This window comes from Agelaius phoeniceus, chromosome 3 (genome assembly GCF_051311805.1).
Source record: "Agelaius phoeniceus isolate bAgePho1 chromosome 3, bAgePho1.hap1, whole genome shotgun sequence".
Taxonomy (NCBI): domain Eukaryota; kingdom Metazoa; phylum Chordata; class Aves; order Passeriformes; family Icteridae; genus Agelaius; species Agelaius phoeniceus.
Window position 1 is genome coordinate 2,990,005 of NC_135267.1, and position 23,264 is coordinate 3,013,268.

A 23,264-nucleotide genomic window follows, 5' to 3' on the forward strand; every position below is an offset into this window, starting at 1 on the left:
CACCAAAATTTCTGCATCAGTGAATTAGGGTGTCTCATTTTTTTTTTTAATGCAGCACATCATACTGTACCCCAAGAAAGAGATGAATGAAGATTGTATTTATTCATATGCTTAAAAATAATCCTCATATTTTCCCAAAGTAAATGTTTGGCATTTTTCTCATTCACATTTTCTACAGCAGGAGATAAAGCCCATTCACAGGATACAACAAAATGGATGGGTGGGCCCAATTAGTTTTGATGTGACAGTTTAGACAAGAGTTCTGAGGCTGAAAGAAGATTTCACACATTGTTAAAAGAATTTTAATTAGAAATATTTACTGGTAATGCTATAACACAAATGGTGTCAAGTCAGAAATTTACAAGATTACTGACCTCTAACTCAGTTATTATAGAGCAGCTAATGGAATTCAACACTCATCAAGCACATATTATCTGATTACAAGGCTTGGTCCAGCAATTTGAATAAAAAAGGCAAGAAAGTAGGTCAGTCTGCTTTGCAGAGGGCTGACACAGTGCTCTGGTGACAAGCTGCTTAACTCCTCCTAAGCACTCATGGTTTCAATCCATGATCAGCAATGATCTCTGAGCTGACAACAGGAGGTGAAACATCACCCTCAGCTCCATGGCAGGGCACCTTTTATCTTCCTGGGCTTCCAGGCAGGAACATACTCCTGCAAGGTATCAAAGGATCTGCTGATGCCTGCTCCTGCCAAAGCTTGGATTGTCCACAACTTGGTTTGGACAGCTTTCAGCTGTGTCCAGACTGTACAAGATTAATTTCTGGACTGGTTGGATTGAGAAGGCCTTTAAAGACCAAACTGTTCCACCCAGGGACACCTTCCACTATCCCAGATTGCTCCAAGTCTCATCCAGCCTGACCTTGGACACTTCCATGGATCCAGGGGAAGCTTTTCTCTGGAAAGCCTCTGCCAGGGTCTCCTCACCCTCCTAGCCAACAATTCCTCCCCAATATTCCATCTATCCCTGCTCTCTAGCAGTGGAAAGCCATTCCTTGTGTCCTGTCCCTGAACATCCCTTATCCCAAGTCCCTCTCCAGCTCTTCTGGAGCCCCTTTAGGCTCTGGAAGGGGCTCTGAGGTCTCCCTGGAGCCTTCTCTTCTCCAGGTGACCATTCCCAGCTCTCAGCCTGGCTCCAGAGCAGAGGGGCTCCAGCCCTGAGCTGAATCCCAGCCCAGGAGAGCCCTCAGGAGGATACACACCAGCACTTTCCAACCTTTAGCACGCCGCATCTCAGCACCCTAGAAGCATTTACTGATAGCATGAAAAGGGTGTCAAAACCAAAACAAAGTGAAATCTTCCCTGGGGCTTGCAGCGATTTCACTGAAGTGCCTTTGAGCTGAAGAGGCTTAAAAATGTTTCTTGCATGTGAAGTGAGAGAGCAGAAAGTTGCCAAGCAAAGAGAGGGCTGCACCCTGCACTCTGACATATGTGAGAGCACTCTGCTGCTGAGACAGCCTCATCTCACCTTGTGGCTGCTGGATTAGACCCAAATCTTGGCTTGCTCTGGCAATGGTGTTCTGGAAGGGATACAGAGATTCTCTGGCTAACTGCTTCTGCAGACAAGTTTCTTCAAAAGAAGTGGCATGGAAGGAGATAAAGTAAAAGCCTCTTTCACAAAAGCTCCCTCTTATCCCGTATTGCCAAACAGCAGCAACACTTCCACTCTGTTTGCAGCTGGCCATGACTCCTGAACCTCCTGCAGACAGGTGAGCTCAAGGTGTGAGCTGGGTGTCACAGCAGATCTCTTTCCAGTGTTCCTGGAGGAGATGTGGCATCTGCTGGGAATTTTGGGAAACATCTGAGAGGCCATTTTTAAAGTTCTTGCCATGGTGATGTGCAGTTGGTTGTCGTGTTCTGGTTGTAGGATGGGCTGCTGGGAAGCAGCTTTGTGCAGTGGTAACAGGAGTAAGATGAAGCAGTGACTCCCTGTCTGTCATATTCAGAGCTACACATGTGGGTATTTTCCAGCCCAAAATAACCAGAAAGTCTGGCTGAAGCACCCTAAACCCTAGCAGATAATCATTCCAAAGACATAAACCCTGTCCTTCCCAAGATCTGGGCCATAATAGCACTTTCTACACACACAGATGCTTCCCACATCCCTCAGTTTCACAGGACAGTAAACAAAAAGCTCACAAAAACTCAGAATTATTAGGGTTTTGGGCTGGTCTTTTTTGGTGTGATTGGATTATGACAATTCCAGCTGAGTTGGAATGGTTGTAATCTGTTGGAACCACTTGCCAAAACCAGTACCAGAGCTGCCAACTTGTTGGGAAGAATCAAGATGACAAGAGTGATGCCAGAGGTGAGTTCCATGAGATCCACACATGGGAACAATACTGCCAGAACCTCAGCAGGCTGACAGCAACCTTCCAGGAGTGTTTTGGGCTTCCTGTCTGCAAGGTCAGGCAGAAAGGAAAAAAAAATTTTGCCCTCTGAACACACTGAGGAAAGGGATATATTCCCATGGGATATATTCCCATGCTACTCTCCATTATTTATCCCCACCTCTCTCTGCTCAGCTTTTTATATCTTTATTTCTCCTACAGCACTCCCCATATCCACTGGGTGATTCCAGGTAATCCAAACATCTTCAATGGTCTTGCTTGCTTTTTCTACATCCAGAAATTCCAGTAAAAACCAGCTTGAGCAGCCACTTGCATGTGGATGTGAAGGCTCTCAAAGAGGCTGTAAAAGTTTTTAACCTGAAAGTGCTGCTGGCAGAAGTGCAGCCAGCAGAATCCAACCTGGCTTAACCACAGCTGGCTCCCCAGGCATGTCCTGCATCTGTGGTTAGAGACAAGCAGCTTTCCTCACCTCCATGCCCTGCCCTCATCTAGATCAGCACATGGAACCTGTCAGTCAGCCCAGCTCAGTCTGGTTGTCTTTGAAAAGCCCACAAAAAGGGACAGTTCAGTCTTATTCTTGTGTCAGATTATTTGTTCAAGGAGACCTTCCATGTCTCCCAAAACCATGGTTGAAAAGGGTTGTTTCCATCCTTTTTCCAGTGTCATAGGGCTTGAAAGCACCTTAACAACACAGAGTTTTAGCAGTATTAATACTGAGTATTAATAAATTAGCAGGAACCTGGTAATAATTTCACAGGTTTTTCCCATGTGATTGAATGGAGTCAGATTTTTCAGTAAGGCTTTGAACAAACTCACCTCTGGCAAGCAGAACTCAGGCACAGAGTCTACAAACACATGGCCAGAGCACTCCTTCAGTTCCTGTAAAAAACCACACCAACAGAGGAGGCACAAAAATACAACACTGTGTTAGCCAAGGCAGCACATTTTGGATTTTCCAGACACTTTCTTTATCACAGGTAATTTCCAGCCCATTACTACAGGACATTTATCCCCCTTCTAGACATGGTTTGGTGCAGGCAGATCTGCTGAAATTGCTTTCATGGCAGATGAGGCTGCTTGGTACCTGAAGGGATCAAATCCTCCTTGGCAAGGACAGAGAGAGCACTCTGGTAGGTGAAGAAAGAGCCCTGGGAATGACCAGGAAGGCAAGTTTGGAATTGGTTCCAAATAACATCCAACCTCTTCTGTCTTACTAGAACCTAAATACAATTTATAGCCCCTGTCTCAGAGTATTTGATGACACAACTTTTGGGGATCTAATTTCCACATGGCACATTTTGTTAAACTCTATTCCCTATTTTCTTCCTCTTTTTTAAGGCTGACATCAAAAACTTTTGTCACATGAGAAGTCACATTCCTCAGGGGTGGAACAAAAACATTTCCAACTCTACTCCTAGCACAACTCAGGTTCCCTACCACCCACCCTGCCTTCTCTCCTGTCCCAAAGCAAGTGGTCTCAGCCAGCTTCAGACTGACAGAATTAAAGATTGAATCCAATTCTTAATAATTACAGTGCACCTGCCAACTAATAACGAATGAGCAATTACATCTAGTGGCAGAAGTCTCCTAACCTCATCTCAAGGGAGTTCAAAATGATTAAAAGTAGATCACAGCACATTTCAATGCCTCTCCAGGACTGAAGTTTTAAAACTGAGTGCTGTAACAGGAATGTCCACCTCACATGATAAAACACCCCCCTTTGACTCCTTCCCTTGGCTTTTTCCAGCATGGGTCAAAGAATTTACCATTCCAAGCACTTACAGTAGTCAAGGTGAAGTTAAGAGATGCTGCCTTTGAATTTTTAACACGATTTCCATTGCCATTGTGTGAGTTTGGAGGTTTCTCCTGAGCACACATTGCAGCAGCAGCATCCCAGAAATTTAAATATATTCCAAATAAAACTACAGTGACAATCTGTCCGTTCTTTGGAGCCCAAAGCTCTGACACCAAAGCTGGGGTTCAGGAGACACAAATTTCCAGGGAATTCAAACTGAGCAACTCCATTTCTGCCCCTGAGCTTCTGCAGCCCTGCAACTGCCAGTTAGCAAGTGCTCTGAATAGAGCTGTTACTATTTTACCAACAGAAATGCTGCCTGCACAGTTTCTTTTGTCTCCAATGAGAAGAAAAATCGGGTCTTTAATCTATGATCTTCAGCTCCCTTGTCTGTAAAAATCAGATCAATCCATTTTGTCCACCTCAAAGTTCCCTACAAAAGCAACTATTATCACTGTTTGCTTTAATGTTCCCATAGTCAGAGAACAGTCTATTAAGCATTTTCTCCACTGGTACCTATTGCTGCCCACATTTGAAATGTATCTGCCTATTTTACTAACATCTGACATATTTTTGTGCTCATTGTTCCCTTATGGCAGATCAAGCTGGCCGCTGCAGTGCCAAGTTTTGGTTGAAGCCTCAGATAAATTCTGCCTCCAAAACCGATGCAATGAAAAGAGGGGGGAAAAAAAAGAGCAATTCTGTGTCTCTCATGTTGCTGAGGAAGTTCTGTGTCTTAGAACCAGGAGGCTGGAGATAATATCCTCCCTGCTATGTCCAGCAGCAGAACACATGTTGATTTCAGAGGCCAAAGCCATGCTTTTCCTCTCTGAGAGACCTCCCATAGGCAAACCATTGCCTTTCTCATAGCTCTGCCTGGAAAAGGGTATGAAACCAACCTCATTTATAGGCATGCTCTGAAGCCTCAGTGTCAGAAAAGTGAGACTGTGGAATAAAAGGCACTCTAAGAAGGCGAAGCACTATTATTTATGGAGCTTCATGAAATACAAAAATATTCATACTGACGACTTCTGCATTTTAAGCAGATTTTTTTATAATCTAGGCTACCTCTGAAGCCTGAGAGTTGCTATTAGCATTTTGTTTCAAAACGTTCTCTGCTCTGCAAGGACATCCTGGCTGCTAGAGGTACACAGAGAAACCTTTGGGATGAGTCAGCTCCTGCAGCACCAGCTCTCAACCTGTCAGGTGGCTTTTTGCATGGCAAGAAAATTCCAAGCATCACTCCTGTACCTTGTCCAGAAACATGCTTCCATCTTTTAAAACCCAGCCGGGAAGTTTGGAAAGCCTGGGGCTGTGGAAAGAAAGAAAGAAGAAAAATTATTTCAATATGAACTGAATTATTATCAGTGGCTAAGCACAGACCTTCTATTTGGTGTCATACAGGCAGAGAACACAATTCCTGTCTGAGGGAAGTAACAGTCCCAATAAAACAGACAGACAGTTTCACTGTGGTTAAGTGTTCACCAAAATGACTTTTACAAATCATGATTATGACACTTATAAGTAAAAATAAATCAGAGGACAAAGCACACAGGGAGTTTTTAGTCATTTATGGTGAGGATTTTAAAAAGGCTCAGTGCTGCTGAGTTCCCTGTGGTGAAAGTGGATGAATAAACAGAAGTTAGGGCAGCAACAAACTCTGTGCTCGAAACAACAGAAAAGCACCATAAAACTGTTCTGGGACAGAGGACAACAGACAAATATTCCCATCAGCAGTGGCAGGGAAAGACTGATGCTCTGGACTGAGTCATTTATAGACACAGGTTGGGATTTTATATCCACATAAACCATGGTTTTGTGCCTGGGTGTCACCCTGAAGAGCCACACCAACAGCTGTACAGGACACAGGGGCAAGGAGACTTTGCTGTCAACTGCAGGTTCTAAGCAACAGCAGAGCCCCTTTTTTTCATTGTTTCAAATGCTAATAAAGGAATTTAAAGGTAGATTGAGTTTACAGCAGTAATGGCTGCAGCATTTCTTGCTACATAACTGAGAGACTTATTTATATTTCACAGTGACATCTGATTTTTGTATGAGCCTACTACACCTTAGCTCTAAAGATACTCTCTGCCCAGACTGAAGTTTATTTACACAAATAAAAAAAACTATTGAGTAAACAAGAGAATTGAACCCACCTGAAACCAAACCCTGCAACAAGTTCAGATTTGGACACAGAACCTGGTTGCAATGCACTTTGCAAGTGCTGTGCACTAAGCTCTACAGCAGGCATATCCTAAAAGCACTTTCAAATTCAACATCTTGAACTTAGGAAGTGATTCAAGGGCTCAAAGGAATGCTGTGTTCAGACTAACAGCAGTATGAAAGAACAAATTCTGACACGCCAGTAAGTCACAAGGAAGGAAAAAGGGGAATCCATGAGTCAAGGAATGAAGGCAGAAGGTAAGAGGTGAGAGCAGAAGGATCTGTCATGGAGGAGCTGTGCCAGAAGGGCAATTCCCTTCTGAGGATAAAGAGCAAGGCTGAAGAAGTCTGATGACAGAAAAGATGAAGTGACTAAATGTGCTGCCCAGTGCATTGTTCAAAAGCACAATTTAGGAGCAGTAATTTGGAGACTGAGGGGGCTGAGTAGATTTGGTGCAGTGAGTCTAAAAGAGTTATGAAAAAAGCAAGAAGAAACCACTCTGATATGGAACAACTCTGTCAGATACAGGGGGATAGGACAGGAAGCTTGGCTGGAAGGGCCACCTGGAGGGCTGCAGTCCAATGTCCCAACACCAGCACAAGGTCAGGTCAGTGCCTTGTGCCTTGCAAATCCCTGGATCCATCTGTGGTTTCAGCAGCATGAGGCAGAGCAGAATAAACTTCACTTTTTTGTCCTACTCCCCATAATTTAACCTAGCAAAAGTTTTCCTTTATTCATGATGAAAGAGCACTAAACTTGTACTAAACTGGCATCCACTGAGGAGTGAAGAGTCAGGGGAGGCAAAATGAGCAGGTGTGTCTTGTGTGTGGCTGAAAGCAGAACAAGCAACACAGGACAGAAAGGACTCTTTACCTTGAAGCCAAGAAGCAACACAGCTCCTCCTGACATCGTTTTGACATTGTAATAGAGTGATTGATTAATCCAAAATAGCTGGAACTGTCCCATAAATAATGTGAGCAAGTGTGTCATGGCTAGACAGGAAAGGTTAAGAGCTCCCCACATGTTCATTTCACCGTTTTGCATTTGACTTTGGTGCAGGGGAGAAAACTCCAGTTGACAAACCTCCTTTAAAGTACAGGAGCATAAAGGGCTGGGCAGCTGCAGGTGCTCAGCACATGCTCCATGGGCTGGTGAGAACAGGGAATGCCATTTCCAGGGCAAGGGGGAATCTAAATACCTTTGCACTGGCATTTCTTTGAGGAGCAAAGAACTCTGAAAAATGCCCAGTCCCTTTAATGCCACAAACACTGCAGCACTTGCCTCTCTCATAGATTAGAGCACAGGCTCTCAAAATATTTGCTCAAGGAGGGTCCCATGCCAGGTAGGACACAGGACTGAGCTGTGTAGCAAAGATCCTCTGTAATATCACACCTTTGGGCAGATCACATACTGAGATTTGCAGAATCCAAAGGGTTCATGGATCCTGCTGGAATCTCTGGCTAAAGACAGCAGAGAGAAGCATGGCTGCTCTCAGGTTAAGGTCTCACTGATGTCCATCTCCAATAAACACAGCAGGTTCTGAGAGGATACAGCTGGACAGAACACCAGATCTGTGTTCAAATCCCTCAGGCAGTCAGTCCTTCCTGTCACCTTACCTGGCATCTGATGACAATGTCAGCTCTCTGTCACCCCATGTTGTGTTGATAACACACATTTGAATTTCAGAGGTGTTTGGACATCATGGTAATGGACTCCTAATCTCAAATGGTACAACTATGAGTACTACAGAGATAAGGACTTTGCAGTGGCAGCCACATTCCTCCTCACATTTCTGACTTATTTCCACAACTCTCTGCAGGACACCTGCTTGGCAGAGGAGATCAATTACTTGCCCAAGTCCATGTGCTAAGGCCAATCCTTGCTCTAAGGGGTGCTCAGTCAACTCACCGACAAGATTGATTGGATTTAAATCCAAATGTTTGCTCCAATTCCACTGGGCCATCAGGGGTCAAATCTGACATCCTCTCTTATTGAGTTTGAGTCATTTTAGTGCCGACATTCTGGAGGGGCTTGGGGAATTCCAGGTTGTGACCTGCAATTTGGCTGTTCATTCCCAGGGTCTGCTATCAGCAGACAAAGCTGCCACATCCCAGGGGAAAGCTGATTCCTGCTGCTCTAAAGAACCTCTTAAGCCTTTGTTCAATCACCTCATTTTGCTACTTCTTCCTCTCTCCATTTCCTTTTTTTTGGGGGGGGGGATGGGAGAAAGCAAATGCAAGGCAATTCTGTTTGTACCTGGATTTCCAAAATTTGCTGGATCTGTTAAAAATCTATTACTGCACCAGTTGGTGCAGTCAGCAGCTGCACTATGGAATGGGACAAAAATGGGCTTTCCACACTGATCCCTCTGAGGGCATCTGTTGCCTCTCTACAGCACATCCTGAACTCCAGGTTCTTGCAGAACAATGCCCACATTGTCTATTCCTTTCCTCTGCTTTCCAAAAAATAACAAATCATAGGAAGTGCTGGACAAGCTGCTTTAACCTCACTTGGTCACTTAGGAAACTCCCTTTTCCAATTGTATTTTCCCCCTCTCAATCAAGCCTTCCCTGAACCCACAATGTTCCTCACTTATTTCCTTGTGGATCAAAGTTACTGAACGGCTTTTGAGAAAACTCCTACTCCTCCCCATCACTGAGAGTGACTCATTCCCACCTTTCCAACTGCTAATTTTTGTCATTTATTCCATTTACACAAAACATGCCAACCTAACTTACTACCCAAATTAGTCTAAAAACCTGGGGAAATACAACTTTGCAGCAGGGCACAGAAAGGAGATCTCAGGATTCTGTTCTAGACTCTATTTTTGTTTCTCTGCTGTTCCAATCCCATGCCCAGCTGCACAGCCCTTTTATTTATTTAACTTTTTAAAAGGGAACAATTATGCCATGCAGGCAACTAACAAGGGCTGCTAAGTGCTATTTTTCTTTGCATTAGGCCGTGCTCTGAAGAGCAGCCTGAGAAGATGGTGGTTAAACAGGACTTGCTGGGCTCCACGCACTCCATCTCAGTTACCCATTTATCTCATCTTGCATGAAGAAGCCAGAAAGATGACAGATATGTGACCTCACTTGTGCTGAGCAGTTGCAGCAATACTTTACTGAAGCTTAGAATAAATTATCTAGAAAAACCAATCAATAAATCTATAAAATGTCTTCCGTCTACTGAGCCAAAGGACGTTATTTTGATAAAGAGAATTTTTAAGTGAACAAAGTCTATTTATGATATCAGATGATGCTGTTCATTTGTACCCATCCCCTCCCTCCTTCCAATACACCATTTCAGGCACAGCACTCCAACTGCAACCCAAGAAGATGCAGACTAAGTGCTGACAGGCCACAGAACTCACCTCTGGACCAGAGGCAGGGGGAGGAAATTGAGGGTAGACGTCATATCCAGCCCACAGTCCAGCATGATGGTGGTGGATTTGAACTTGAGCACGTTGCATGGCAAGGTTGGGTGTCCTGACAGGCAGTACTGGAAGAAGAATGAGGAGGAGTTACTCAGGACCCTTCAGACCATGACCCTTCCCTGCGTGCTGGGCACGGTGAAGCCACACCTTGAATCCAGTGTCCAGCTCTGGGTCCCTCACTGCACGGACATTGAGAGGCTGGAGTGTGTCCAGGGAAGGGAATGGAGCTGGGGAAGGGGCTGGAGCACCAGGAGGGGCTGAGGGAGCTGGGACAGGGGCTCAGCCTGCAGAAAAGGAGGCTCAGGGGGCCCTTGTGGCTCCGCACAACTCCTGACAGGAGGGGACAGTCAGGGGGGCCTGCTCTGCTCCCAGGGAACAGGGACAGGATGAGAGGGAATGGCCTCAAATTGTGCCAGGGGAGGTTCAGGTTGGACACCAGGAAGAATTTCTTCATGGAAAGGGTGGACAGGCATTGGAAGGGGCTGCCCAGGGAGGTTTGGAGTCCCCATCCCTGGAGGTGTCCAAAGAATGACTGGATGTGGCACTCAGTACCAAGGTGGGGTCAGTCACAGGTTGGACTCGATCATGGGGGTCTTTTCCAACCTCAGTGATTCTGTGAATGGAGTTCACAAACTGCCTTTCCCCCCTTGTTTTTAAACACAGCTCCTTACACACCAAAATAAACCATGACTGCCCATGAATCTGTGTCCCCTGAGATTTCCCCATGTCAGGGTATTAAGGGGCAGATTTTCTTCACTTTTTCTGATCCCAAGGGTTGAGTGGATGGCAAAGCTTTTCTCTCTGGTTTAGGACACATGCAGAATATCTTTTTTTCTTGCAATCACCTATTTCCCCCCAAACCCAGGAAATCAGCTTCTTCCAAGCTCAGTCCTCTTGGCAAAACTAGAAAATTTAAAAATGACTCGAGGTGGACAGGGAGGCAGAGAAGCCCTGCAGGAACACCAGTTTTTATTTTGGTAAGAATCCTGCCCCAACAACCCCTGCACAGGTGCAGCAGCTGTGGGGCAAGTTCTCACCTGCTTTTTGTCTTGCTAAACACAAACAGGAAGCAGGAGGGACTGGGCAGCCCCACCTGAATGGAAGGGTTTGTGTATCCAAATCCCAAAGGCTTTGCAAGCTTAATGAGCCGGTGAGCAGGTGATGTAGGGGGCACTTGAGCATCGTTGGGATGCAGCCACCTCCTGTCTGCAGTGACAAACATTTAACGGGAGCTTTGAGGGAGAGCAGAACAGAAAGGTCGCCTTTAAAACGAGGGATTAGAGACAAAGGTCTGAGCGGAGCGTGGCCACCTCTGCGGGAAGGCTCCTCTGCCCCGAGGAGGGATTTTTGCATCTCCACTCTCCCAAGTCCGGGTATCTGGCAGCACAGCCACGCTCAGGTGGTCAAATTGGAGCTTTTCAATTCAAGTTTTTGTCAATGGAGATGAAAAATATCACTTGTTTGGCCGTGCACTGCACTAAAAACAGACTTGGTCTTTTTCTAAGTCATTTATCCCTTAAGCTTGTGTTCTATACTTCCCTCTACCAAGTGGAAAAAAAAGGGAGATGAATAATTTCATTTTCTACCTCTGCTCACAATAATGTTAACACAGGATTGCAACTGTCTGGATTAACAACCCTCAAGAAGTCTATTTACGTACATTCCTCAAAAACCTGCTTTAAACTATATTTAAATAGTAAAACCGACTAAGCCTCAAATATTAAATTTAAAATATCACAGAGAGTTTTGTTTTAAATTCACAAAGCCTTAATTATTAAGGGGTTACATCACACTTTGTCTTTCTTTTAGTAAAGTTTAATAAAAATATGTAAAGCCAAGCTGGTGAAGGAGTGAGGAATTCACTTGGTTTATTCACAAATGTAACACTCTCACGTGAAATTAAGTTCTCACCAGACCAGAACTTTGACAAATGAAGCTATAAATTGAAGTAAATAGAAAGAAATGAAGGGAAAAATAAGTTCTATTTTTGTGGCTTTTAAACTATTGGTAATTAAAAAAGGCAATGAAATATCACCACTTTTATCAACAAAATATTTTCTTGCCTTTTTTTGTAATCATGAGTGATATCATGACCCTTACATCTATGACCTAACTGGAAAATCTTCCTTTTTTCCTTCTTTAAAAGCAGCTAAAATCATCTCTCTCTGTGGCTGTCATGTTGAGGTAAATGGATTCCTGGGAGTCAATGGATTCTTTCTACCAGATTCAAACAAAGTGACAGAAAAATAAAAAAGGCAATTTATATTTTCTATACAGCTGTTTGCACAGGTGACATTGCTGGGCCTGCACCTCTGTTAGAATTTTGGATTAGGAATCCAGGAATAGAAGTGTTTGCACTACGTGTGTCTCTACACTTTATAAATGTGATCATTTCCACACAGTTTATATGTTACTGTTTAAAACAGATCCAGAGCTTTCACTCATGTTCCTGGCTGGACTAAAATGCAAGTTTTTTATTCCAAGATTTGCTTGCTTCCAGCTTGATTCCCTCATGGCTAAAGGCTGGTGCAGCCAACACACAAAGGTGCCTCATCTCCTAACTCCAAAAGTCACATAAAAAATAACACAAAACACACAAAAGGCATAAATATGCTCAGCTCACAGCTCTCCTGGCAGGATTTGCAAATTGGATGAAAGTTTGGCAGCAGGGGACAAGCTGAGGGGCTGGTTCCAGATGCTCAGGGCCTGGGAGAGGCAGGTTCTCCACAGACATCCCATTCCATTGAGGGCAGAGAGATGGTGGCTCAAACTTGCAGCTCCAAAACACTCAGAGCTGTGCAGGTTAAAGGCACAGCTTGGAATTCCAAGTGAAGCAAACAAATCCTGCAGTGCATTCCTCCAGTATTAGTATCACATGCCAGCTTAAAATCTGGGGGGAAATGAGCACTGAGGCTTGCCTGAGTCAAAGCACATTTGAGTTGTGGGAGTCTGAGGTTTTCACTGGATTCTGAAGCAGACCTGGAGTCAAAATCCCAGAATGGTTTGGGTTGGAAGGGACTTTGAAGCTCATCTCATCCCAACCCCTCTGCCATGGACAGGGAACATTCCACTAGTCCCTCACCTCTACCCTGTTCTTCCAAATTCAACCCAAATCTATGAGAAAATAGGATAAAAAGCATCTGACTCCTCTCCTTACAAGCCCAAATTTAGACACATCTCCAGAGAAATATAAGGTGAAGAATCTCATAATTCTCACTACCTGAATTTAAAAACTGGTCTAAAAATGCTCCAATACCGACTCCAGACAGTTTGTATTTCCCTTCTCTCTGTCCCCATGCAAGACTCTAAACATTAAAAGAGCTCTGCATTTCCATTGGGGTCTTTAAATAAAGATTTTCCAGTTTGCTTTTCCCCACTGAATTCTATCAGCCTCTACAATCACACCCACAAGTGCTTGACTTTGTAGTGTTTGTCCCACTGGAAATATTCATCCCTGCACAGATCCTTATCACACAGGTAAGATTAAGCAGGATCAAGCTCCTTGACCACCTGCCTCTGGAATTAATTGTACACACTTCCAGGGAGAGTAGTTTCCTAAAAGTGTTAAAACAGCACAATTATTTTTATGAAGCTTTGTTATAACACACTGCTCAGTCTCAAAACCAAGAGACAATCTTTAATTGAATAACGGTGTCACTTCAGATTAAATAAATCAAATATTATGCTCAGGTGTGTTGAAAACTGCTTGGGTTTTCAACTCCAAACCAAGAACTGCAGCACATTATGTGAAACTGAAATTTTTCCTGGAAAGCAAAGCAGCTTCTGAATCCAAGGTCTCCAGGAAAGTGAAACAGTTGAAGAGAGGAGACCAATATCATGGGCCATGTACTTTCTGACAGAAGACTGTCATATCAGAACCAAAACCCCTGTCAGAAGCAAGGTTGGCAAAGCTGTTCCAGGCTCATTTTTTATTTTTGTTAGCATCTCCCTGCATTATCACACTGCAGATGGAAAATGTCTTTATCACAAACCACGGGCATTTATTCACGTTCCTTGCAGAGCCCAACAGAAGCCACACGTGCAGGGGGGACAGCTCCACGCCAGACTCATGTTTAAGGCTAGGAAGGCTGAGAAACATTTTCTCCTCCTTCTCCTCCAGAACCCTACTAAGATTTGATCCCACCCAACACCTCAAACCTGGGTAACCCCACCCCCCTTACCCTCCTCACTCAGGGCCGACCCCCGCCTTCCCCCACACCTCAGGGCCGACTCCCGCCCCTCTATCACCCCCTCATCCCTCAGTCCACCCACCAAATCCCTCAGCATCTCCTCGCCGCCCCACTATCACCCCCTTATCCCTCAGTCACCCCCCCAACTCCCTCAGCATCTCCTCCCCCCTCTTTTCCCTCAGGCCCCTCTCCAGCGCCTCAGTTTCCCCTCACGCCCGGCGAGGCTGAGGCTGCGCAGCCCGGAGGCGACCGCGGGAGTCCTCCCGCCGCCGGGGGAAGGCCGAGCCCCCTCCCCGCCCTCATGGCCGCCCGCCTCGGGCACTCACCAGCTTCATCGCGTCCCCCGGTTCTATTTACCGGGACAATCCTGCCCCCCTTCCTGCCCGCCCCGCCGCGCCCCGGGGCATCATGGGCGTTGTAGTCCCGCCTCTCCTCCGCCCTAGATAACGTCATGGCCGCCCGATGCGTGCCGGGAGTTGTAGTCCGCCCCGAGCGCAGCCCCGCCGCCCCATTGGCGCGCCGCGCGCCCGCGGCACGCTGGGAGCTGTAGTCCCGGCTCCGCGGGTCTCCCCGTCACCCTGGGGAGGGGGGAACTACAAGTCCCAGGGTCTCACAGCTGCAGCAGGTGGGGGCTCGGATGTTGATATCAACATGGCGCTTGTCAGACAGACAAAGACAGTCGGTCTGGTGTGATTGAGCCAAAAAAAAAAAAACACCCCAAAAAAAAAGAGAGGGAGCGGGCGAGGAGGAGGGAGCGGCAGGAGGAGCGCCGGGCGGGGAGGGGGCTGTGTCCTCGGGGGGCGTGGGGGGGCTGAGGGATTTCCTCCCCCCTATTGTTCTCGTCCCTCCGCGCCCCCCGTTAATCTCCCCTCAATCTGGGGCGGGGGCGGGCGGGGGGACCCCCCCAGTCCCGCCGGTCCATGGTGAGGCGGAGGCGCCGGCAGCACCCAGAGGTGAGTGTCGAGGGGGGATACGGGGGGGTGAGCGGCGGCGGCGAGGGGAGGGGGCGGGCGGGTGGGTGGGCTGGAGGGAGGGAGGGCAGCGGGAAGGGGTCCCCCCTCCGCCGGCACCGCCGGGAGTCGCTCCGAGCCGGAGAGCGGGATGTGCGTGAGGGGGGCAGCCGGGGGCGGGCAGGGGTGGGCAGGGGCAGCCCCTCAGCACGGGCGGCAGAGTTGGAGCCGCGGCTTTGGGGGGCTCCGCGGGTGCCCCGGATCGGGGAAGGAGGAGGAAGAAGGTGTCCCCGAGAGGCTGCAGCGGGAGGGCAGGGCACCTTTGGGGTTCGCTGTTCCTGCCATTTGTATATTTATTCTGATTCCTCCCATCTCCCGGGTGTGGGGCACGGAGTGGCGGCCGCGGAGCCCCCCTCGGCCTGGGTGGGTGCTGCGATCTGGGGGTGTTCGGGTGTTGTTCGCCGCGGAGTTTTGGGGTGGGCTGGTGCGACCCCCGGCGCTCCCTGTCCCGGGGACCCCCGGGGATGGCGGGGGAAGTAGGGAGGCTCCGACCTGCGGGGATGGAGCCGTGCACGGAGCCCCCTCGCTCTGCCGGGGAGCTCTGCCCTGTGCGAGGGCTCCGGGGGTCTCCTTTTCGGGAGCTTTGTGGCACTGGAGGTTGGGGAACGGGGCTCAGGGGTGCCTCAAAACCCGCCGGCTCTCAGATCAATCTGGTAGCTCTCGGGGCGTCGGGAGGTTTTCGGGAGGGCAAAGGCGTGAAAGCCCCGAAGGGTGTCGGTGTGCCGGAGAGTTTAACGTGGGAACGGGTGGGGGAGGAGGAGGACCCGGAGGGAAGTCGTTCCCAAAATGTGCGAGGAGAACTTGGGTGGGGTGTCAGACGCTTGTTTGTTTTGTACTTCTTGGGAAGAGGTGGGTGAATGCTTTTGTGTCCCGTGTCCGGGATGGTTTTGGGTCAGAACGGTTTGACCGCAGGAGCGGTCGGGGGAAGCGGCAGGACATTTCTGCTGGAGTGTTTGCCTCAGCTTCGGGGTTAAAACAAAACAAGATGCGAGTGTGTTTAGGTGCAAAATACACATCCGAGCCAGACCCCGCCGAGTTCCTCGACCTCAGTTTTGTCTGATGGGTTCTTTCCTTTCTTTCTTTTTTTCTTCTTTTTTTTTTTTTTTTTTCCCCCTAGTTGGTGGAGTGTCTTTTGGTATGTTTGCAGAGCACTTCTTCGGAAGCATTTTGTTCTTTGCGATAGGTCTGGAAAAGGCTCGGTTGGACGTGCTGTTTTTTCCCTAGTTCTTTCGTGTTAGGGACAAAAAAAAATTTGCTGTTTTGGGGGGTGGGGAAGGAAGAAGGAAGAGGAAATGAAGGTTTAAGTATGTTCGTGGAGTCGAGTCTGTCTCAGTTTCTTCAGGTAACACTGGGAGCGTGATTCGGTGGCTTTTAAGTACAAAACGTTTATGAACAAAAAACTGGGGAGATTGAAACTTTGTAGGGAGGAAAGCGTTAAAGTGATGGCCAGGGAACGCGGATCTGGGAGACGCTACCTACGTCTCCCTGCTTCAAACTACTGGGGATGGAGTGAAGGAAAAAAAAAGAAAACCCTGGGGAAAAATATCCCTACAATTTGCATGAACGATGCCATGTAAAATACCGGAGCGAGGAATTGTGCTCTGCAGACGATTTGTGGGCTGGCGAAAGCCTGAAGTGCCTGCTCGGGTCCCGTGATATGACTCGCTCATTTCTGCAGGGCTCATCAGGTACAGGCTCTGCTTCCTTCCTGGGATGGTGCAGCTGGCATTTGATTTCCTCCATGGATGGGAGAGGAGGAGTCCTGTGCAGTTTTTTTCCCCGAGATGATTGCATTTTCTTTGGCCTTGTTGTACCCTGCCTCATTAGTAGGAACTGCATCTATACTTATTTACCATTATACCGTGTCCCTTGGGAAGCGGGGTGTAGTTTGGAGTAGGTATATATGGATTTATCACGCCTAACATTTTTTTTCCTCCCATCGTGCCATCAACAGCAGAGAACAAACTTAATTTATTTCTGTGTTTTGCGTCTCCCTTTTTACCATTTCTCTTCCAAATTGCTAAGAAAACATCTCTGAGATGGAGAGAGGGGAGAAGAAAGAAAGGGATGGAAAATGTTGTCTGTGCAGGGATGCATTTGTTATCTGCATGTCTGGGGAGCCACCAGTGTGGGGAAGGGCAGGGTTTGTTTCTGCATGTGAAAACTGGGATTTGGGAATGTTCTTTTCCCCTTATGTGAAGATTATTCCTTAGCCCTGCGACGGCCACAACTTTTTCTGTCTGGTTGACAGAATTACCCGAGGAACCTGGGCGGGAGGCTGGGAACGAGGAACTTGTGTTTCACTCCGTGCTGCCTGTTCTTCCTCCCCTCGTTCCCTTAGCACCAGTGCAAGCACCAGAACAGGCATCAGCATTTTTCCTCCTGTGTCATCCCACTGTTCCGAGCAGGTCTAGACGACATTGTGGTATGCAGGCTGCCAGCTGGGTTACAGGAATGCTACCCTAGGTGAAACGGCAGGATTTTTAAGGAGGGGTAAGGAAATCTGGGAGAAAATCCTGTGTGAAAGAGGCCTGGTTTTCTTTAGAACTGCTTCACTGAGCGGTGTCAAGCAATTCCTTGGGTTTATTGACCTTTCTGGACAACGTGCATCTCTCTAGCATTGTGATTCTGATAATTCCATAAAATCTGTAGCTGCTGTCAGATGCAGGGAGCTTGTTTTTAAGGCAGTTTCTGTGTGGGTCTTACTGGTCTCTTACAAAGGGATATTAAAATTGATAGCTGTGCAGTGTTTTGAAAACTAAATTATCATAAAGTGTTTACTTTATAGTGATAATTCATAGGTTCATGGGAGTGTTTGGTATGTTTTTTCATTCCTGTCTGGATTTGGGAAAAGAGTGGGGCTCTGACATTCATTTTTAACACTAATCTACTTTTTAATAAAATGCATTTTTATTGAGCATGACTGTCAAAAATTGTTCTGTTGTTAACTTTTGGGACTGCTCTTTTTGTGTTGTGTGTTAGTGGGGCAGGGGTGAAATTTGGGTCTTTGGGTGGAGAATTGGGAATTTCAATGAAACTGAACCATGAGAAAGGAGGCAGCTGTACTGTTCCTTATACCAAGGGATCTGGGAAGGCGTTTGGTTGTATATGGTAGAAAACAAATGAATTTTCAGGAAACAACAGCACATTTTAATCTAAAGAAAGCAACTTGTACTTCCCAGTGATTTCTGTGCAGAGCTTTTAAGGACATTACAGAATGACAGGCTACAGTATTGGCATTAGTAGCAAATCTTTTTCATCTGCAAAGTTTTAGATTTTTGAAATCAAAATACTGTCAGCTTAAGAATCTTATTGCAAAAAAATGAGATGCCTTTGTTTCTCCTGTCGATAACTTCATGCAGCTTTGGTTCTCAAGTCCCCAAAGTTTATTTCACGTTATGCTGATTTTAACAGAGTGGGGATTGGATTCTGCATACATGTCCTCGTGGGATTGGGCTTTAATTATACCTATGCTGATAATATGATCTTGTGGGTTATCAATGCAGTGAGACCAATACTGTGATTACAGCAGGATTTTTAGGACATAATGAGGAGAATTTGATTTTTTTAAAATTTTTTTTAGGAGGGGGGTCAGTGTAACTCGTAACCCCAAAGCTGGCTTTATTTGTAAGATTAGTAATAAACTGTATTTTAGCATTCCTGTATTGACTAAAGCTCCCCTCTGACTCCTATTAAATTAGGATGGCTGGGTAGCAAAGTGTACTAAGAGTTTGTATCTGAGCACTCAGTCATGCAAACGGGTTCTGTGGTAGCTGTGAATGCAATTCCCAGGGTTAATGCTAAAGATAAGTGTTTTGACAAATGCTTTTAATTTGGGGAACAATACAAGTAAGAATGACAGGATATGAAAAGAAAGTGCTATTTTTTTGTCTCGCAGGTGGCAAACAAAGGTGTAGAGGGATCAACTTGCCCAGGTTTCTACAGGGAGTCTGCAGCAGAACTCGCAATCAGTCTGTGATCTCAAGGGTTTGTCAGGGCTTTAATCAGTTTTTCTTCCTCCCCTCATTAATTGGCTAGCTTTGACATTTTGAAAATAACATCTAGAGATTATTTCTCTTTTCTCCAGTTTCAAACTTTATCGCCTGAAGTTTTTTTTTTGGTGGTTTTTTTTTTTTTTTTCATTTTCAGTCAAGCCTTGAAAACACAAGGTTGGAAAACTTGATCTGAGCAGCACCTCCCTGACATATGATACTATCTCCAAACAGCCCCTGACAAGTGAACCCTCTCATTGAAATCATGTGAGGAATTTTATTACTCAACTCTGAAGATCTTCTGGGGGAAAGGAGGTTGCAAACTATTAACTATGTGGTCTTCATTGCAAGTTGGCAGATAAATTGCTCTTACGTATTTGAGGCTGTCATGTGGTCCACAGCCAGAAGTAGAGAATCAGCTTTGTAGTCGCTGACCAACCGAAAATTTCATCTTGTCACTGTGAGAAACACATTTATTTTTGTGTTGTGCCTGCAGATTTCAAGTGAATACATCCCTTTCTTTAAACATGCTCTTGATTATATCCTTCCCCTCTTAACTGGGCGCTTACACAGCGTTATCCTGTGGTCATATGAGCACGTGGAGAAGCTTTTATCCTTGATAACCTTAAAAAGTCTCTTGGGTTTGGGCAGCTCCTGTTCTTTGCTGTTGCACTTGGGTTTAGCAGGGGTTTGTTGTTGGTGCAGGCTCCCTGTGTGACACCACCGAGCCCAGGGCTCATGTCACAGTCCCAGAGCCACTGCTGTGACGATTACGGTGTTGTAAAAGCCCGACCTAATCAGGGCTGATCGATTTATGGCCAGAGCAGCGCGGCTCCAGTGGCTCCCACTCAGCTGAGCCGCTGCCCTCCTTTGCTGTTCCATGCCAAAACAATACTCTGTACCTCTGTTGGTAAATCTCTAGAAGTGCTTGACAGAGGTACTGGTATTTAACAAATGGAGAAACTGAGGCACGAGGGCCGAGTGACTCACGTAAGGTCACGGACTGGGGCAGCAGCACTTCAACACAGGTGTCTCCTCCCCATCTGTGGCACTTTCCATCTGTGATATATTGATATACAGTAACCTTATAAGGAATTTATTTGCTGGTCATCTGATGTGGTTATTAGAATATGTAAGTCCAGAGATTATTTTTTATGGTGATAGGAGGATACCCTGCTGACTTCTGTGGCTTGACACTTCTCATCCTTACTTAGTTTTTTTTTTTTGCTTTTAAATCCTTATATTCCACCTCCCATCAGGTGAAAAGCAAACTTTCTCACAAGACTGTGAGGGATTCCCTTCTTTCTTGTACTGCTTTTCTTCTGCTTCATTTAATAGGATTTTTTTGGTGTTGGACTTCTGATCTATGTGAGGAATGCACAGGCGTGTCTGTTACTTGTTTTACTTCAGCCCCATGTTAATACAGACACCAGCAGGTTGAACAATTGCTGTTTTAATGTGCTTTATTAAGAATTAAAAGAAATAATCCATAACTGGTTATTCTCCCTGTCTGTGTGGAGGTTTCCCTTTCCCAGTTCTAAATCAAAGCTGCAGGCAGAGTCTGAACTTAAAGTCTGCTCTTAAAACAGGGAACTGCTGTAGTGCTCCTGACAGAGTGAGCTCTGCTTTATCTTCCTGTGCAGCCAACCAGGAGCCGTGGAAGGTCAGTTCACTTTTTCCTACAGAATTCCACTCTGAATGTTCACTTCATCATCTCATCTTGGTTTCAGTGCAATTACCAGCCTGAAACTCATTACCAAGCAGAGCCCTTCCTGCAGGTTGTACATGAATATACCTAAATCACTTCTGTAATAGGGCTTGACAAAGATCCCTCTTGGTGTGTGTGTCCATGGAATGCTGGCAGGTAGTGCTTCCAATCTCCATTTGCCCAATGGGTGGAGTGTTGCTTCCAGGGAAGAGTTTCTTCCAGCCTGAGGAAACAAGTTTTGACACCTACCTCATGCACAGAGGTGGCATTTTTTTTGTTCTCCATATGTATAAGTTGCATTTTTAAGCTTTATTAAATTTACATGAATCCCATTCACTGCTGTGGTGGTAGATGGGATTTTAACGTTGGGTTGAGGAAGGAATTTACAAGCCAGGCATAAAAATTCTATTAATTATGTTTGGCTCTGTCCCCAGTTGAATCTTGCTTGTCCTGAGTTCCTGGTATCGGTCTTCTCCCCACTTCTGAACTTAATATTTAAGAAGCTTTTTTTTCTTTCTCTTCACTTCCTAAGAATTTTTAAGTTCAGCAGCAGGATAACTACCAGTGAAACAATAGTGTAGGCTACTCTTTTCAGTGGCCTTGTGAACAGCCAGTTTTGTTCTTCTGATAAGCCCTTGCCCTATCAATTGGGAAGTGCAGCATATAGTCATTTCCTGCATTTCGAGCTGCCCGTTCCTTCTGAGCTCTGAGGCAAGCCCTGAATCTGCTTTTTGTTCTTGCCATGGCTTTGTACTACTGATGGCAGCAGAAAGCAGTTAGTTAGTTCATCAAATACAAGCGCTGTTCCTGCTTGGATATTTATTCTGACCTTTACTTTGGACAGTTTCTCTGCCATGATCAGATTCTCTGATTACAATGTCAGCTTTCACCAGAAATCTCTTTGTGATTTAACTGGCAGCGTTTGGGGCTTTGAGCAACTGGGTGTGCAGCAGCTCTGGCATGGAAGTGGTGCTCGAGTGTTGGGAAGTTCTTCCTGGCAATGAAATTTCCTTTCTAGGCTCTACTATAGGTTGTATTTTATGACCCAGGGAAAACTTTTCGACTTGTCCCTGTTCCAGTGTGGAATATGGAAATAATCCTTTCAGGGCTGTTGAGATGCTTTTATATTTAAGAAGTATGTGGAGATTCTTGGCTGGCTGTTAATGGGTGCTGCTACTCTTGGGAGTATAACCCTTAGTGTCAGAGCTGTAGTTACCCAGAATGAGAACTGGTTATGTAAGCTAATAGTGATTTTTCATGGCCCAGGTGGGAGGAGTAAGTAGCTGGTCAGAGTTTGCCCAACTAAATTGCATTACATGTGGTTTCCAGACATCATAGCTGGTCATTCCCTGTTTGTATTTCATGGCAGCTCTGTCTGCTTGGTGGAGTGGTGCTGTTTAGTGATAAGCCTGAAAAAGAGGGAACTTGCTGAACTTGAAACTTATTCCTCCCTCTTTAATTTCCTGGTCCACAGAAGTTGAGTGATGTTAACATATTGGAGATTCATAAAATTTAAGGCGAGAACAGATAATTAAATTGCCTTCCCTGATATGTTTTATATGCTTTGTATCACAGGCCTTTAAATTTTAATCATTTACTCTGAAACTGAGACCAGTAAATGATGTTTGGCTAAAAACAATTTGAAAGCTTTCCAGCCTTGAGTGTCCATCACTGGTAATTTCAGGCTCATCACTTCTCTTGGTAGTTATAAGAGGCTGATTTCTAATTTGAATTAGTCTAAGTTGTGCCGCTGGTTCTTGTTAGGATTTTCCTGACAAGATTAGAGCCCTTTAGTATCCAGGACTTTCTTGCCATGAAGGTACTTACACTCTGTAATCAAGTTACTTGATAGATAAGGAAACAGAGTTGAGCTTTTAAGTCTCACTCTGAGGCATTTTCTCCAGCGCTCAGATCATCTGGTGATTCTTCATGCTCTCCGTTTATTTTCAACATTGTGGAGACCAAAAATGGGGCCTGCTCCAGCCTGTGCCTGATCCATACCAAATTCTGAGGTGCTTTTAGCCCTTTTTGCTGCACAGCCACTGAAAGGGTTCCCAGGAGCCCCTTTACATAGGGAAATCCTGTTCATGAGCCTCGCTGCCCCAGCACTGACATTCTTTACTCAAGTAAAGTCTGCCATTTAGTAGTTACAGTCTGCATTTTTTAGATTATAAATTAGCCTTTGTATTCTGATGGGTTTGGCTTTCCTGAGCTAACTTAAGGCAGGTTTTCAGCCTCCTTTCTCCTTCTGTCCTTTCTTCCTCACAACGTCCTGTTGTGCTACAGTCCTGGTGTCACTCACAGATTTTTATCTGCAGTGATAAAAATGTTGAACTGCATCAGACCTTAAATTTAGTGACAAAAAAAAAATTAGCATGATGCAATCCCAGGAAGTAGATGAAGAAGTGTCTGACTGACAGCTCTCGGATATGAAGCAGCCAGTGTGGGTTTCCACCAGCACCAGAGTACGCTCTGTGCGTGCACTTGACTGTGCTCAACTGCATTTGTAATCTCCAAAGAACAAAGTTAGTCCTTTATCAAGACATTTACCATTAAAACGTGCTGACTGGCACTACTGGTGTCCTTGTTCTGGTAATTCTTT

General features: G+C 45.7%; 2 protein-coding genes across 10 annotated transcripts in view; one reads left to right on the forward strand and one right to left on the reverse strand.

Moving 5' to 3' along the window:
- INTS9 (integrator complex subunit 9) overlaps positions 1-14,361 on the reverse strand; it is a 60,817-nt gene extending 46,456 nt beyond the window's left edge. The window contains exons 1-4 of the mRNA XM_054629613.2: positions 14,279-14,361; positions 9,700-9,827; positions 5,417-5,477; positions 3,187-3,249 (exon numbers count right to left, since the gene is read on the reverse strand). Coding sequence (XP_054485588.1) covers positions 3,187-3,249; positions 5,417-5,477; positions 9,700-9,827; positions 14,279-14,287 — 261 coding nt within the window. The 5' untranslated portion in view covers positions 14,288-14,361. The remainder of the gene's footprint in view (positions 1-3,186; positions 3,250-5,416; positions 5,478-9,699; positions 9,828-14,278) is intronic.
- A 221-nt stretch (positions 14,362-14,582) lies between these two features.
- HMBOX1 (homeobox containing 1) overlaps positions 14,583-23,264 on the forward strand; it is a 123,055-nt gene continuing 114,373 nt past the window's right edge. For 7 of the 9 annotated variants that reach the window (XM_077176484.1, XM_054630558.2, XM_054630561.2 and 4 more), the window contains exon 1: positions 14,583-14,905. The gene's annotated coding sequence lies outside the window, so the exon portion shown is untranslated. Of the gene's footprint in view, positions 14,906-15,036; positions 15,056-15,203; positions 15,326-23,264 lie in introns of those variants that run through there. The other 2 variants (XM_077176483.1, XM_077176482.1) reach the window with 2 other exon arrangements.